The sequence below is a fragment of the Myotis yumanensis genome, unplaced genomic scaffold (assembly GCF_028538775.1).
Source record: "Myotis yumanensis isolate MYYU_CA2020_CCGP unplaced genomic scaffold, mMyoYum1.0.hap1 SCAF_2, whole genome shotgun sequence".
NCBI lineage: Eukaryota > Metazoa > Chordata > Mammalia > Chiroptera > Vespertilionidae > Myotis > Myotis yumanensis.
In genome coordinates, this window is record NW_027223753.1 from 103,070,911 (window position 1) to 103,089,194 (window position 18,284).

Sequence of the window (18,284 nt, forward strand, 5' to 3'; positions counted from 1 at the left end):
ATCACCAGGGTGCAGGTGCTCAATGCAGGAGCTGCTGCGCTGTGGTGACTTGGCAGCAGTGGTTCTCAGGTGACGCACCCCGGAACCAGAGAAGAGGGAGCCCGATTCCGGGGTGTGTCATCCAAGAACTGCCCTCTTGTAATCCAGACCCCTCGGGGGATGTCGCAGGGTTGGTTTCGGCCAGATCCCCGCAGGCCAGGCTGAGGGATCCCACCTGTCAGAAGGACCCTGCTCACTCTGCAGACGCCCTTCGAGCCATGGCGCTGCCCCAGGTGTGGCCCGCTGGGGAGGGACTGCAGGAGGTTGGCTCCAGGGCATGTCTGGCCCATCTTGCCCAGTCCCTCCCACCGGCCACCTTCTAATTAATTTCCTTTCAATGTGCACGAATCCATGCACTGGGGCACTAGGAAGTGTATAAAAAAGCCATAGATTTCTGGGTGTTAATTTTGTATCCTGCTACATTGCCAAATTCATTTATTAATTCTAGAGGTTTTTGATGGAGTCTTCAGGGTCTTCTATGTACAATATCATGTGATCTGCGAATTATGACATTTTTATTTCTTCTTTTCCAATTTGGATGCCTTTTATTTCTTCTTGTCTGATCACTATGGCTGGCACTTCCAGTACTATGTCGAATAGGAGTGGTGAAAGTGAGCATCCCTGTCTTGTTCCTGCTCTTAGGGGAAATGGTTTTAGTTTTTGCCCATTGAGTATGATGTTGGCTGTAGATTTGTCATATAAGGCTTTTATTATGTTGAGGTATGATCCCTCTATTCCCACTTTGCTGAGAGTTTTTATCTGAAAGGGTGTTGGATTTTGTCAAATGCCTTTTCTGCATCAATTGATATGATTATGTAATTTTTGTCTCTTAATTTGTTTATGTGATGTATCTCATTTATTAATTTGTGGATATTGTACCGTCCTTGCATCCCTGGAATAAATCCCACTTCATCAGGGATATTGGTTTATAATTCTCTTTCTTTGTAGTGTCTTTATCTGGTTTTGGAATTAGGGTAATGCTGGCTTCATAGAAAGAGCTTGGAAGTATGCTTTCCTCTTGAATTTTTTAGAATAGTCTGAGAAGGATAGGTTTTAGTTCTTCTTTGAATGTTTAATAAAACTCCCCTGTAAAGCCATGCAGTCCAGGGCTTTTGTTTTCTGGAAATATTTTTTATTACTGTTTCAATTTCATCAGTAGTTATCGGCCTATTCAGGTTTTTTGATTCTTCCTGTTTGAGTTTTTGAAGCTTGTATTTTTCTAGGAATATGTTCATTTCGTCAAGGTTGTCCAGTTTGTTGGAGTAGAGCAGGGGTGGGAAACCCCTGGCACGCATGCCAAACATGGCACGCCAGTAACTTTTGCTGGCATGCGAAACCCTCTCAGAAAAAGAAAAGATTATTCAGTGCATTAAAGATTAGTCCGTGAGCAGGAAAACAGTTAAGGATAGTACTTAAGTTGGCGAGTAATACCACTGAACAATTAACAAAAGATTTGTCTTCATGTCATTTTTTTTCTATTTGTATTGATGAAAGTACTGACATTACATCGTCATCTAGGCTGGCCATTTTTTCTCGACTTTGTAAAGGTGATGAAATATGTGAAGAGATGGTTGCCCTTCTAACTCTACCTGAGCCTACTACCGGGGCTGAAATATGTAAAGCAGTTATGAACGAATTATCTTCTCGACAAATTGACATTTCAAAAGTAGTGTCCGTCACCGCTGATGGTGCTCCTTGCATGACTGGTGAGAAGGCAGGTTTTGTAAATCTGTTTGCGAAAGAAATTTGTCATACACTGATAGGTTTTCATTGCATCATACATGAGGAGGCTTTATGTGCAAAAGCTGGCCTGAAGGAACTGCAGGAAGTGATGCAAACAGTTACCAAAGTTGTTAATTACATTTCTGCTCGGGCTTTAAATAAAAGACAATTTCAAGTTTTACTGAATGAGGTAGAATCTGTGTATAAAGGACTGAAAATGTACAACAATGTTCGATGGCTTAGCCGAGGTTTGGTTCTGAAACGATTCGTTGAATGCTTAAGCAAGATAATGCTCTTCTTGAATAACCAACATGTTTCTTACCAAGAATTGTCTGACGCCACGTGGGTTTCTAAACTGATGTTCTTTGCAGATTTTTGTGAACATTTGAATGACTTAAATGTTAAATTACAAGGAACTGGCAAGACACTTGATATTATGTTTGGTTACATAAAGGCTTTTGAAAAGAAACTGGAAGTCTTCAAGAGGGATGTAGATGGTGAGAGATTTAGATATTTCCCAAACCTCAAGAGGCACATCAAAGACCTCCCAAAAGATGACAGAACAGACTGTCTAAGCCTTCAAAGCTGTTTTTAAACATCATCGAGTCAACTATTGAGCAGTTCTCAAGATTTGAGAAATTCAGAGAACTGGAAGAGTCAGCAAAATTCATGAGGTTTCCAGACAGCATGAAACTGGAGGAACTAAACTTACAAATGTTTTCATGGATAGACATGGCTGACTTTGAAATGCAGTTGATTGAATTTCAGAATAGCTCAATTTGGAAGCAGAAATCTATTGACTTAAGAGTTGACTTGGAAAACATTGAAAAAAAAAAGCGATTAGAGACAGGAGTACCAGAGAGAAGTGTCGAAAACGAACTATTGAGGACTTGGAATGCCATTCCAGAAAATTTTTTCTGTTTAAAAAACTTTGCAACAGCGTTACTCTCCATGTTTTCATCCACATATGCTTATGAATCTTTGTTCTCAGTGATGAATTTTGTTAAGTCTCGTAATAGGAGTAGCCTGGCGGATGAAAGTAGTAGCTCATGCATATCTCTGAAGGTCACGAAATATAAACCTTATGTAAAATCTCTGTCATCAGTGATGCAGCAACAAAAGTCCCACTGATAATATTAAATGGAGTCATAAAGTTTTCTGTCGGACTATCAGTGTACATGTATACATTAAAAAATAAATGTATTTTTCATCATCATATACTGTGTTTTTGTCACTCAAATGAATTTTATTATTTCTTCAAGGTTCTTCACATACGTACACCTTAAGAGATATCAAGTAGGCGTAACATGTTCTCAAAAAATTAGGGTTGGCACGCAGAAGAATTTTGAGTCAGAGATTTTTCTGGTTTTGGCACGCACTCACAAAAAGGTTGCCCACCCCTGGAGTAGAGTTATTCACAGTATTTGTTTTTACAATCCCTTGTATGGCTGTGTGGTTGGTTGTTACTTCACCTCTTTCATTTCTGATTTTGTTTATTTGGGTCCTCTCTCTTGTTTCTTGGTGAGCCTGGCTAGAGGTTCATAAATCTTGTTTATCCTTTCAAAGAACCAGCTCTTGGTTTCATTGATCTTTTGTTTGTTTCGTTGTTGTTTTTTGTTTGTTTGTTTGTTTTGTTTTGTTTTTTGTCTCTATGTCGTTTATTTCTGCTCTGCTCTTTATTATATCCTTCCTTCTGCTTATTCTGGGCTTTTCTTATTGCTCTCTTTCTAATTCTTTAAGTTGTAGGGTTAGATAATTTATTACTATTTTTCTTTTTTATTTGTTTTTTGTTTGGGCTTTTCTTGGTTTTTTTGTTTGTTTTTTGCGGTAGGCCTGTAGAGCTAGGAACTTCCCTCTCAGGACTGCTTTCCCTATGTCCCATAGATTTTGGCTGTTGTGTTTTCATTGTCATTCGTTTTCAGGATGTTTTTAATTTCTTCTTTGATCTCTTTGGTAACCCAATCATTGTTTAATAGCATGCTATTCAGCCTCCAGGTGTTTGAATTTTTTTATTGTTTTTATTGTAGTTGTAAAATACTATTCTAATATGCAGTTGTGGTCTGAGAAGATGGTTGATATGATTTCAATCTTCTTGAATTTGGTGAGACTTTGCTTGTGACCCAATATGTGGTCTATCTTTGAAAATGTCCCATGTGGACTTCATAAGAATTTATATTCCATAGCTTTGGGGTGAAATGTTCTGAAGATGTCAATTAAGTCCATCTGATCTAGTGAGTCATTTAGGATTGCTGTTTCTTTGCTGATTTTTTGTTCAAAGGAATTATCCAGTGATATCAGTGGGGTATTAAAGTCCCCTACTATACTTACATTGTTGTCTATCTCTCCCTTGATTTCTTCCAGAAGTTTTTTTATGTTCTTGGGTGCCCCTGTATTGGGTGCATACATGTTTACCAGAGTCATATCTTCTTGTTGTATTGATCCCTTTAGTATTATGAAGTGGCCTTACTTCTCTCTTGTTATGGCCTTCACTTTGAGGTCTGTTTTTTCTGATATAAGAATTGCTTCCCCAGCTTTTTTTTTTCATTTTCATTTGCCTGAAAAATATTTTTCTGTCCCTTCCCTCTCAGTCTGTGTGTGTCCCTTGTTGTAAGGTGGGTCTCCTGCAGACAGCATATGCATGGGTCATGTTTTCTTATCCATTCATCCATTCAGTGTCTTTTGATTGGAGCATTCAGTCCATTTACGTTCAAGGTTATTAATGATAGATACTTGTTTGTAGCCATTTTTATTTTTTGTGCCTGTGTTCCTTCTTCCCTTTTTATTTATTCTTTTTACAACAATCCCTTTAGCATTTCTTGCATTGCTGGTTTGTTAGTGATAAACTCCCTTAGGGTTATTTTTTTCTATGAAGCTCCTGATTTCCCCTTCAATTTTGAATGATAGCCTTACTGGGTAGAGTCTTATGGGACTCAGTCCCCTGCCCTGCATCTCTTTATATACTTCATTCCATCCCTTTCTAACCTGATGTGTTTCAGTTGAGAAATCATTTGATAATCTAATGGGAGATCCCTTGTTGGTAACTCTCTGTCTTTCTCTCTTGCAGCCTTTAAGATTCTCTCATCTTGAATGTTTGCCATCATATTTATGATGTGTCTTGGTGTGGGTCTTTTTGGGTTCATCTTGTTTGGGACTCTCTGTGCTTGTGTGACTTTCTTCTTTCCCAAATCAGAGAAGCTTTCTGACATTATTTCTTCAAGTAGGTTTTCTAAACTTTGCTCTTCTTGTTGTCATTCTGGAACCCCTATTACATGTATGTTGCTTCATTTCATGGTGTCCCAAAGCTCCCTTAGGCTCTCCTCCTGCCTTTTAATTTATTTTTCCAATTGTAGTTCAGATTGGATGTGTTTTGCTGCCCTGTCTTCTAATTCACTAATTCGGTCCTCTGCTTCTTCTAGTCCAGAGGTTGCCAGCCTTTCAGACTTCATGGACCACCAGTGGTTTGTGGACCACCTGTTGGCAACTGCTGCTCCAAAGGTTTCCTTAAACCAGTGATTGCCAACCTTTTGGACCTCACGGACCACCAGTGGTCTGTGGACCACCAGTTGGCAACCGCTGTTCTAGTCTACTGTTGAAACTTTCTGTGGTGTTTTTTATTGTTGCTATATCACTCTTTATCTCCTCTTTATTCTTTTTTTTAAAAATATATTTTATTGATTTTTGACAGAGAGGAAGGGAGAGAGACAGAGAGCCAGAAACATCGATGTGAGAGAAACATCGATCAGCTGCCTCCCGCACACTCCCCACTGGGGATGCGCCCGCAACCCAGGCACATGCCCTTGACCGGAATCAAACCCGGGACCCTTCAGTCCGCAGGCTGACGCTCTATCCACTGAGCCAAACCGGTTTCGGCTCCTCTTGATTCTTACATAAGTTGTTGATATTCTCATCCATCTGGTTTACAAACTGTAAACCCTTATTCTGAATTCTCTTTTGACAAATTGCATGCCTGTATTTCATTTAGTTCCTTTTCTGGTGATTACCCCTTTTCTCTCCTTTGGGCGTTGTTTCTTTATCTCCTCATTTTTGCTCTCACCGAAGGATCTAGTTGTCTAGTCGCACTGGGCCTATGACTGTAGCTTGGCAATGGGTTGCATGTTCACCAGGTGTGGGGTTGATGTGTCAGGCTTGGAGGTGATTCACGTGGTTGGGGCGTCTGGGGTTGCTGTGTTAGGCTTGGCAGTGGCTAGCATCTGGGGTTGCTGTGTGAGGCACCTGGGATTGCTGTGTAGAGCTTGGCTGCTCACGCTCGGTTGTGGCACCTGGGGTTGCTATGTTGGGCTTGGCAGTGGCTAGTGTGGTTGTAGCATCCAGGGTTGCTGCGTAAGGCTTGGCTGTTTGTGTGTGGTCGCGGAACCTGGGGTTGCTGTGTAAGGCTTGGCTGTTCGCAGGAGGATGGGACGCCCGGGGTTGCTGCATAAGGCTTGGATTCCGGGGAGGCTGTGTAAGGCTTGATTGTTTTTGCACGGTCACAGAGCCTGGGGTTGCTGCTTAAGGCTTGCCTGTTTGCATGTGGTCGTGGTCTCTGGGGCTAAAGTGTCTGGTCAGCGGGAGGGGAGCACAATCCAAAACTCACAGGAGCCTTTGACCGAGGAGGCTAGAGTCTTGGTGTTCATGGATCCACAGCTGAGGCAGCAGGCCCCTGGCCAGAGTGGCTGTAGAGTCCCGGGTGGTGTCTGAGGGAACCCTGGGTGGTGGTGAGGCTGGGCTCCCAGTCACAGCAGCTCTCCCCTTCAAGATGGCACGGCCTCTGTGGCAGAGCCAGCCGCCCCAGGAGAGACTGCAGTGGTAGCAGAGGCTGCCTGGCTAGGGGCCCTTGTCTGCCAGCCCCCAAAAGTCCTGTGGAATCTAACTGTTCTTCACCACTCCACACGTCCACGCACTCCCCTTTCACTCCCTCACTCACACTCTCTCCCTCACTGCTGTCCTGCCAGCCACCTTCTTCCCTCTGGATTCATTTTTAGGACATTACATATAACATACTGTGACTGGATGAAGGAAAGTTCCACTGTCCCTACCTACTATCCAGTGAAACCACCCAAGGGAACGGACTTAGCAGAATCAGCAGGGAAGGAAGACCCTGTTGAGTTTGACTCTAGTCTGGCAAGTCAAAGAGATGGGAGAAGTGTATGAGTTGGATCTCCTTGGGAGCCACAGTTCCCTCCCCTCAGGGAGTCGGTGGGGGGGAGGGACAGTGCCAGGTGGGGAGTTTGAGTGGAGCACTACACCGGTCAAATGGTAATACAGGTGTTCTAAGTTGAGCACAGGGAGGACAGAAACATCCCATGGAACAGAAAGGCAAAAGCTCTCTTGATCTTGATTTTCTTTTTTAATTCTTTATTGTTTAAATTATTACATAAGTCTCGTTTTTCCCCCATTGAGATGTCCCCTTGATTTTGATTTTCAATAGGAATACAGATCTTAAAAGCAGAGCCTCACATTTTAAAAAGAAACAAACTAAGGAAAAATATGTACTGTGACCTTGACCTACAATTCTGGTCTCTTCCTCTGTTCTTTAGAGGTGATTCCTATTATGAATTGAAAGGACACTTTCCAACATATATATTCTAAAATATAGAGATAAAATTTGTTAATATATTTTAAAATATATAAATTATAGAAGTTTTAGAAAGATCAAGTCTCTGGCTCCTTTCTCAGTATTTTAATGATAGTATCTATAATAATAAAAGCATAATATGCTAATTAGACCAGACAGCCAAACAACCTTCCAGATGACCTTCTGGACAACATTCTGGACGAAGCTCGGGCTGCAAGGGCTGAGGCAGCTGCTGTGGCTGCGAGGGCCAAGCCCCTTGCATGAATTTCGTGCATTGGGCTTCTAGTCAATATATATAAAAGGCTAAGTGACTGACCATACATACGTCCGACCATTCTATTGACCGGCTAGCCAGTACGTATGACGCGCACCGACAATTTAAAAATAAACGTTGCTGAAACTGGTTTGGCTCAGTGGATAGAGCCTCGGCCTGCGGACTGAAAGGTCCCAGGTTCGATTCTGGTCAAGAGCATGTACCTTGGTTTCGTGCACATCCCCAGTGGGAAATGTGCAGGAGGCAGCTGATTGCTGTTTCTCTCTCATCGATGTTTCTAACTCTCTATCTCTCTCCTTCCTCTCTGTAAAAAATCAATAAAATATATTAAAAAATAAAAATAAAAAAAATAAACGTTGACTCGCACATGCATGATCCATATAAACCTCTCACTGGCACAAATCACACACGTGTGTTTTGATCTGTCATTGGTGATGGTGAATTTGGTTGTTTTTCTTGACATTCTGAAGCTGAAAGAAAGCTGTATCATTAACAGATTATGTCCGAAGACCAACTATTGGCACAACTGTTCCTATCTGACATTAGCCTCCCATTTAAATTAATTCGAAGACAGTTTCCTGTGATTCCAGCATTTGCAATGACTATTAATAAATCACAAGGACAAACTCTAGACAGAGTAGGAATATTCCTACCTGAGCCCGTTTTGGGTTGTGATCAGTTATATGTTGCTTTCTCTCGAGTTCGAAGAGCATGTGACATTAAAGTTAAAGTTGTAAATACTTCATCACAAGGGAAATTAGTCAAGCACTCTGAAAGTGTTTTTACTCTTAATGTGGTATACAGGGAGATATTAGAATAAATTTAATCAATTTATCAGTCCTTGTTTTTATCAATGTTGTTTTTATATCGTGTTTTTGTTTTTATGTCATGTCTTTGTTGTTATATCATGTTGTTATTGTTTACTTATTAATCAATTTATATGTTATTTTCATATACATTTTACTAATTTTTTTTCATTTCTGACACGTCTATTATAGAAAATGGTGAATAGCGATATTAAAATATTTCTTCTAATTAATTTCCTTTCAATATGCACAAATCTGTGCACCGGGCCACTAGTTTTAACATAATTGATTCTGCTTTATGAAACGGCTTCTCAAGCATTTTTTGTTTACAATGCTATATGCTGATGATTAGTAAGTAAAATAAAAAAAAGACTCACATAAAGAAAATGCAGGTCTGTTTTTGAAAAGTTAGGAGTAAATGCTAAGATTACTATTTTTTTTTATTATTTATTGCTTAAAGTATTACAAAGAGTATTACATATGTCTCCTTTCTAAGATTACTATTGAGTGAATGATGAATTTGTTATAATTTAGGGAATATTTTTTAGATTTTTAAAATTAAGTCCCTGACATGAATTCACTATAATATTGTAAAGAAATAGATTGTTTTTACTTTTCAAAATGTAACTATTTTTATCTGCTTGCAAAAATGAACTAAAAACATTTCTGAGAATCTTATACTAAATTATTCCCATTTTCTCTTTAGCAAAATGATCAACTTATCTGAACCAGATACAATTGATGAAAGAGCCATTAATAAGAAAAAACTCACCCCTTTCACTGTTTCTGTAAGTATTTATGTTGTAAAATGTAAAATGGAAGGCTTTTCTTTTATTTTAAAAAATATATTCTTATTGATTTCAGAGAGACAGGGAGAGGGAGAGAGATAGAAACATCAATGATGACAGAGAATCACTGACCAGCTGCCTCCCACTGGGGATCAAGCCCACATGTGCCTTTGATCAGAATCGAACCCAGGACCCTTCAATCCACAGGCCGACACTCTATCCACTGAGCCAAACCAGCTAGGGCTGGAAGGCCTTTCTTAATGGATGTTTGGGCCCAAGTAAAACCTATGATTTAACATAATTTCAGTTTCATATAAAAACTAGGTTTTTATTAAATAAAAATTTAGCTGTATTTTGTAATCAATGGAATTAAGATCCAAAGTACTTTTTTTAACTTTATTTTTTTAAATTTCTTTATTGATTAAGGTATTTACATATATGTCCTCATCCCCCCATTGTCCCTTTGGATGAACTTCTTTATTTAATATAATAGTATTCAGGTTATATTATTATAATTATTGTTATTTTTATTAATGAATATTTGCTGTGTGCCAGTGTTTTTATTGGTTGGTTGGAAAAAGAAAAGTGCATAGTTTTATTTTTTCACAAAATTTTTAGCTATTTTTAAAAAATATATTTTTTTATTGATTTCAGAGAGGAAGGGAGAGGGAGATAGAAACTCAATGATGAGAGAGAATCATTGATTGGCTGCCTCCTACACACCCTACACTGGGGATCAAGCCTGCAACTCAGCACGTGCCCTAACAGGGAATTGATCGGTGACCTCCTGGTTCATAGGTCGATGCTCAACCACTGAGCTATGCCAGCCAGGCTTTAGCTATTCTTTTTGTACTAAACTGTTCTGTAGTCAGCTTGCCCTTTCACATATTGTTCAAATTCAGGAATTTATAGTTACCACACTTTTCCATCAAAATGTCTAGTTCAGTGGGTGGATGTCAATATTTATCAAGTACTAACTAGGTACTAGTCACTCTTCTAAACATGAATTATCCCTTTGACTCCTCCCTGCAGCCTTAAAATAAGATATTATGACTTTAAAGAGGATGAGACTGTGTAACTGAGAGGGTCTACAGTGTCCAAGTCAGGCTGTGGTCCCAATGGTCTGGCTCCAGAACCCAGCCTTTTCATCCCTGTGCCATACTGCCTCTCACATGGTGGGAGCTGCAGCAACTATTTCATGTGCGATTCACAACTGCAGCTGTTAGAAGTGAGCTACTGCTGAGCTGTTCCCTTCTTTTTTGTTGGAAAGTACAATCCTTGATTTTGGTGAAGTTGTTAAGTCTCTCCTATAAGGAAGCTATGACCTTGGGGCAGTGACAAATGGTTAATTCCGGACTATCCAAGTGTTACTCTCATTTCCGATCATCCTTGAGAATTATAGAGTAAGATGTTGACCAACATAACTTTTTGTCCCCCCTCCAATAAGCCAATACTGTTGTATATCCCTAGCACTTTCTATGTTAGAATCCAAGCCACAAAGTACTATTCTTTAAAAAGTCCATTTCTGATTGTAATTATCAGATTGTGTGTGTGTTTTTTTTGTTTTGGGGGGGTTTATTTATTTATTTTTGTTTTTTTTTTACATCTTGTGTCAGGATGCTTCATCTAATACTATCTATGATTGTTGAAAACATTCATTTATGTCTTATTTCTAGAATACATGTCACACAAATTTTTTATAGCACTGAATCAGAAATTCAGCATTTCTTACTGTTGTATAAATTTATTTCATTTTACTTTTAATACTTATATGCAGTGTATTCAAGAAAATAAAGAAAATTATTCTGTAACTACTTTTCAATAGCTACAGGATGGGTCCGAGGTGCTAAGTCCTTTATAGTTTTATTTTTAGAGATAGCATTCTTCCAGTATGAGTATGTGGAATAGTCTAGGTCTCAAGGATGCTTGAAAGAGTGTGCTAATGTAGAATGAGAAAAGACAGGCCTCTGGGAAGGGGCGAAGTACTACTGTGGATATTAAATCTGTTTTGTTTATTCAGTAATTTTAGAGCTCTGGAAATAGATCTGCTAGAAAACTACCAGTTTTTCATGAAACTTTATCCCAAAGAGGTGTAATTCATTTGTAAAAGATTGTAAAGATAGTGATAATACAGTTACTCACTTTATGATGATAGGGTTACCTAGTATCATGATGTATAGAAGAAGAGAAATATAAAAAGGATGAAAATGACATAACTATGAAAGCAAGGGAAAGGGACACATCAGGTAGTTAATAGCAAGACTCATTTTTTTTTATCTTAGAGAATTTCTTGTCTTCTATCCAGTGTACTACTGAGCTGCATTTTCTTTTTTATCATTATTGAAAGAAAAGTGAATTATATAAATAAGACTGAAAAGCAGATTAGTGATTTAGGGACCCAAAAGTCAGGAAATTAACAAGAGTTGGTATAGTTGGTATAGGAAATTGAAATCCAGTGCAAATAATATACTCACATACATACAGAGTATACATGTATATCCTTTATACTTACACATATATACAAATGTACAGATAAAAATATGACCTTAATTTCATTTTATATACAATTGCAGCTAAAGTAGGGAAATCACAGAGCCCATTTGGATATTCCAAATGAAGTAAAAGTGGTGATATATAAAATTATGAAATCTGAATAACAAACCATGCCTTTATTTTTATTGACCCAATAATTATCTAGCACATCCCTCTCAAAATTATTAACAAAAGTGAACTCATCTGGAATTGGAACTTTATGAAAAATGAAAATTTGCGAAGTGGTATGAATGAAAAGAATTTCATTACCTATATGAGCTTGTTAGCAAAGAATCAAATAGTTAATTAATCAAAATAGAAGTGACATGAGAAGCCATCAGAAACAGCAGTATAAATTTTTCTGCCTGTGAAAGTGGGCTATATCTTAGGCACAGACAGTCAGTGATGTACAAAAAAGATGGGAGAGAATAGATGGGTAACCCAAGATAAACTGTGATATTTGACTGTGTCTTTTGTTAGCATCTCTGTAAGATATCCTGTTTTACAAATTAAGACACCAAAACTCAAGGAAGAACAATACCTCTCTCATGACCCAGTTGGTGGAGATTCCCTATTGTCCTTGTTTCTCTCCACTAACACAGGTCTTCAGGAAGGAAGGCTGAGCACTCAGGGCAGTTGCCCATGTCAAGACTTGGAGAACAACCTCTTTATGGGGTGCTCCTGTTACTTCTTGGTCTTACAGTATTTGGAATTGGCTTTAGACAGTAGTGGTTGTCCTATTCCCTACATACCAGTAAGCCAATAATGTTGTATTTACCAATTAGAAAGTAACATTTATTCAATGAAGTAGATTTTAGCTTCTAACTTTCAGTCTGTTTTTTAAGCTAATAACTTATAAGTCATTTGCTATACTTGTAGAGCCAATGGTTTTAAATAAAATTAACATCAAAAGCTGGTTCCCCATGTATCAACAACACCACCTGTTGATGAGACAAAGCTGAGTTTTACTGCTTATTGCAGTTAGACAAAAAACCACTTGCAATTCCTGGCAGTGTCTTGGGAGCTCTAACAGACCTTCTAACTTGGCTGAAGCATAGACTATATAAGTAGAATGTCAAGAGGTGAGGCCAGAGTCAAATCCTAAGTGTTTTTGATTGCCATATTACAAATTTGGACTTGACCCTCTCCTTTCCCTTCTTGCCTTTATTCACTCTTACCCATTCATCCACTTATTCAATAAATATTTATTGAGCATGTACCATGTGTTAAGTATCTGGGAAATAGCCCCAAACATATAAAAAAAGCCTCTGTTATTATGTTATATACTAGAGGCCCAGTGCACAGATTTGTACACCAGTGGGGTCCCTCACCATGGCCTGCGGGGATCCAGGGAGGAGCTGCTCCCGCTCATCCCGGCCCTGCTCATCCTGGTCAGCTGAGCGGTGCTCTGCTTGGGAGCCCCACTCATCTTGGTCAGCTGAGTGGTGCTCCTGCTGTGGGAGCACACTGACCACCAGGGAGAAGCTCCTGTGTTGAGCATCTGCCCCCTGGTGGTCAGTGTGCATCATAGTGACTGGTCAAGTGGTTGACTAGTCGCTTAGGCTTTTATTTATAGAGATATGATATACATAATAATAAACATATAAATATATAATACTAGAGGCCGAGTGCACGAATTCGTGCACTGGTGGGGTCCCTCGGCCTGGCCTGCACCCTCTCACAATTCAGGACCCCTCCGGGGATGTCAGACTGCTGGTTTCAGCCAGGTCCCTGCAGGCCAGGCCAAGGAACCCCACTGGTGAACAAATTCATGCACCGGGCCTCTAGTATGCGTATAATATCTTTGGTTAATCTCTTCCTGCCCTCCCCTCTCCCTCCTTCCCTCTGAGATTCATCAGTCTGTTTCATGTTTCCATGCCCGTGTGCTGAGCATCTGCCCCCTGGTGGTCAGTGTGCATCATAGCTACCAGTTGAACAGTCACTTAGGCTTTTATATATAGAGATGTCACAGAATGCTAAAGAGTAAAATCAGGTATAGTGAGTGCCAGCAGAGGTGTGGTGATGCTTTCTATTTTGTATAGGATAATGAGAGAAGGCCATTAGGTGCATTTGAGCAATATTAAAGGACTTGTCGATATTTGGGGGAAGTATGTTCCAGGCAGAGGGAATAGCCAGTTCAGAGGTCCTATATAGTGAGTGAGAGGACATAGTAGGAATTATAAGGAACTTGAAGGGTTTTCCAGTGAGGGAACACCATCAAGTTTCTATTTTACTAAGATCACGAATAGCACAATATTGTGGAAGATGGATTGTAGATAGTTTGAGATGGGTGTTAGGAAGGAACCAAGAAACTGAAGAAAGGCACCGACAGTTTCCAACGGTATTTAGAAGGTGGGATTGACAGACATTGGTGACTAGATATGGTAAGCAAGGAAGAAAAAGGATTCTGCTCATATTTCTGACTTAGGAAGAAAGAAGGCAAGAATGAATGTTGGTCCTATCAACCAAGACAGGAAATAAAGAAAAGCCAGTTTTAATAGATAATTAGAGGAAGACCAAGGAAATCTGGCAGGAAAATTGCTTCAGTTTCGGACATGAGTTTGAGATACTTGTGAAACACCCAGATAGACCTAACCAAGTGAGTATATAGATATAGAGTTTAGAGTGGGCACTGAGAGAAAGTGTGGGCTGAAGATACGGATTTGAAAATCATTGGCATATAGAGGTAATAGTTAAAACCATAGAAAATTTCTTTTAAATATCGGTGTTTTGCTTATTTAAATATTATGTTTAAAAATCTGAAATTTCACAATCCTTTGTTTCTTATTTACCTTCCTAACTTGTTGATAAGACTTTAGAAAGTACTTCCTCATGGGTATTTTTCTTTGTGGCAATTCAGGAAAATTTAAACCTAGCCCTGAATTCTGCCTCAGCCATTGGATGTACAGTGGTCAATATTGGTGCACAGGATCTCAAAGAAGGAAAACCTCACTTGGTCTTGGGACTTCTCTGGCAGATCATCAAAGTTGGTCTTTTTGCTGATATTGAGATTTCCAGGAATGAAGGTATGATCATCAAAAATATTTACTTTTCATTTACGTACACTTGCTGCAAGAAGAATTTATATTTCTATGTTTTCCTCTCAGCTCTGATTGCATTGCTAAATGAAGGTGAGGAACTAGAAGAGCTGATGAAGCTTTCTCCAGAGGAATTATTGCTGCGATGGGTGAACTACCATTTGACCAATGCAGGATGGCATACCATCAACAACTTCAGCCAAGACATTAAGGTTTATATTTTAATGTTCAAATTTGTAACATAAAGTAAGGATGCAGAATGTAAAAACAAAAAAGATACAGACTTGCCTGGCCAGTGTGTCTCAGTGGTTGAGCGTCAACCTATGAACCAGGAGGTCATGGTTCCATTCCTTGTAGGGCGCATGCCCGGGTGGTGGGCTCCATTCCTAGTAGAGGACACTCAGGAAGCAGCCAATCAATGATTCTCTCTCATCATTGATGTTTCTATCTTTTTCCCCTCTCCCTTCCTCTCTGAAATCAATAAAAATGTATTTTTTTAAAAAGAGAAATACAGACTTAAATTTGGATTGGAATTTAATTCACAAGGGCACAGTTTAGGAAACGAAATTTTGCATTTCTCTGAGAATTATAATCACAAAATCTTATATTTAAAAATAACTGCCCTAGCTGGTTTGGCTCAGTGGATAGAGTGTTGGCCTGCGGACTAAAGGGTCCCAGGTTCGATTCCAGTCAAGGGCACATGCCTGGGTTGTGAGCATGATCCCCAGTAAGGGGCGTGCAGGAGGCAGCCAATCAGTGATTCTCTCTCATCATTGATGTTTCCATCTCTCTTTCCTTCTCCCTTCCTCTCTGAAATCAATAAAAATATATTTTAGAAAAAAAAAGAACTGGTTTATTGGCTTTTAATAGGAAATACAACTGGCTATGAAATGAAGGAGATACTCCTTAGCAGATTAAAGCATTCTTTCCATTTTATATTACACAGATATACTAAATTATAAAGTGAATGTCAGTTTGAGAATTACGTCTGTTTGATGGACTAGAGGCCCAGTTCAACACTCTTACTGCCACTTTGCCAATAACCAGCTAATAGGAAACCAAATTATCTGAGGGCACAGAGAATCAGTAGGCAAAAGGAGGTCTTCAGGTAGGTCTCTCAACCACGGTAGCTTGAAACACTTCCCTCGCTACTGAGAGACCATTGTCAAGGAAACTGTAACATTCAGTCTGCCTAATAACTGTTATTGTCACTGCATAGACAGGCATTGCCAAATTGGGTCCCTGTGACTCTTCTCTATATGCTTTTTTTGTGTTTGTTTTTCAGACTAATCAGTGTTAACAGTAACTCATATTTTCTCTTTAGATATATTAACACCTTCAGTCAGGTTATATTTTTGCCCTAATGGCCTAGATGACAATCTCTCTTTGAAGTGACATTGTATTTCTCTGCTTTCATCTAAAATATGCTCATTTAAAATTTTATTTGGGGGGACTCTCTCTCTTTTTCTTTTGGTATTTCTACAAACTTTATTTTATATGACAGGTGAGTTTAGTTCAGCAAATCTAACTCCAATTTAATGTCATGTCTTTAACATACAAATGTGATAATTTTAAATATTTGCCACAATTTTTTTCAGTTTAGTCATTATATTAATCATTTTTTAAAATTAAATCTGTATTGTTGAAAATATTACATATACCCCCCTTTTCCCCCCATTGACCCATTCTAGCCCATCCCTATCCCCTACCACAGGCTTTCACCACCCTATTGTCTGTGTCCATGGGTTATGCATAAAGGCATATACATTCTTTTGTGTTTTTTTTGTTTTTTTGTTTTTTTGTTTTTAAATATATTTTATTGATCCTCCACAGAGAGGAAGGTAGAGAGATAGGGAGCTAGAAACATCGATGAGAGAGAAACATCGACCAGCTGCCTCCTGCACATCTCCCACCGGGGATGTGCCCACAACCCAGGTACATGCCCTTGACCAGAATCGAACCCGGGACACCTCAGTCCACAGGCCGAAGCTCTATCCACTGAGCCAAACAGGCCTCGGCTCTTTTGTTGATCTCTTCCTCTCCACCCACCCTTCTCCTCCTTCCCTATGAGATTCCACAGTCTGTTCCATGCTTCTATGTCTCTGGATCCACTCCATTCATCTGTTTATTTTGTTAATTAGATTCCACATATAAGTGAGATCATGTGAGACTTTGTATTTCTCTGACTGGCTTATTTCATTTAGCATAATACTCTCCAGGTCCCTCCATGCTGTCTCAAAGAGTAAGAGATTCTTATTTTTTACTGCTGCATAGTATTCCATGGTGTAAATGTATTACAGCTTTTTTATTCACTTATTTACTGATGGGCACTTGGACTGTTTCCAGATCTTAGCTATTGTAAATTGCGCTGCTGTGAACATAGGGGTGCATATATTCTTTCTGATTGGTGCTTTGAGACTCTTAGGATATATTCCTAGAAGTGGGATCACTGGGTCAAATGTCAGTTCCATATTTAATTTTTTGAGGAAACTCCATATTGCTTTCCATATTGTCTGCCAGTCTGCATTCCCACCAGTAGTCAATTAGGGTTCCTTTTTGTCCACATCTTCACCAGCACTTATCGTTTGTTGATTTGTTAATGGTAGCCATTCTGAAAGGTGTGACATGATGCCTCATTATTGTTTTAATTTGCATATCTCTGATGATCAGTGGCTTTGAGCATTTTTGCATGTTTCTTGGACATCTGTATGTCCACTTTGGAGAAGTGTCTATTTTGGTCCTTTGTCCATTTTTAATTGGATTGTTTGTCTTCCTTTGGTTAAGTTGTATGAGTTCCTTATATATTTTGGATATTAAATTTTATCAGATGTAACATTGCCAAATATGTTCCCCCATAGAGTGGGCTCCCTTTTCAATTTGTTGATGATTTCTTTTGCTGTGCAGAAGCTTCTCATTTTGATATAGTCCCATTTGTTTATTTTCTCCATAGTTTTCTTTGCCCTAAGACAGTGGTTGGCAAACTCATTAGTCAACAGAGCTAAATATCAACAGTACAACGATTGAAATTTCTTTTGAGAGCCAAATTTTTTAAACTTAAACTATATAGGTAGGTACATTGTTATTAACTTAATTAGGGTACTCCTAAGCTGGCCTTTGCTAAAAATGTCCTCAGTCTGATTGAGGGACGTTCGCTGAGGTCGACCCCTTCCAACTCTCCCATCCACACTCATCTTGTATACTTGTTTCATCTATCTTTTGTCACCCATGCGCGATTTGCAGACGCAACTAGCACTAACCACTGCACAATGAGACTGCTGACTGACTGGCTCACTCAACTCGTGCATGAATCGCATGCGCCTCCCCCACAGCACTGCGTATCCCCGGGCCCGCCTGCACCGCCTCTCCTGTCGCCCAACCGACTGACACCCCCCACTTCTTCTAAACGCCACTTCTTCAAAATAGACTTGCCCAGGCCGAAAACCGACTTCTGTGCATGGGCCACGAAGTTTCAATCACACTGTATGTGCATGCCTGCACGTGGTATTTTGC

General features: G+C 39.3%; 1 protein-coding gene across 3 annotated transcripts in view; it reads left to right on the forward strand.

Annotated features, from left to right (window-relative positions):
• PLS1 (plastin 1) overlaps window positions 1-18,284 on the forward strand; it is a 208,794-nt gene that overhangs the window by 132,646 nt on the left and 57,864 nt on the right. For all 3 annotated transcript variants that reach the window (XM_070405916.1, XM_070405914.1, XM_070405915.1), the window contains 3 exons: window positions 9,123-9,204; window positions 14,597-14,762; window positions 14,844-14,986. In XM_070405916.1, the coding sequence (XP_070262017.1) occupies window positions 9,123-9,204; window positions 14,597-14,762; window positions 14,844-14,986 (391 nt within the window). The remainder of the gene's footprint in view (window positions 1-9,122; window positions 9,205-14,596; window positions 14,763-14,843; window positions 14,987-18,284) is intronic.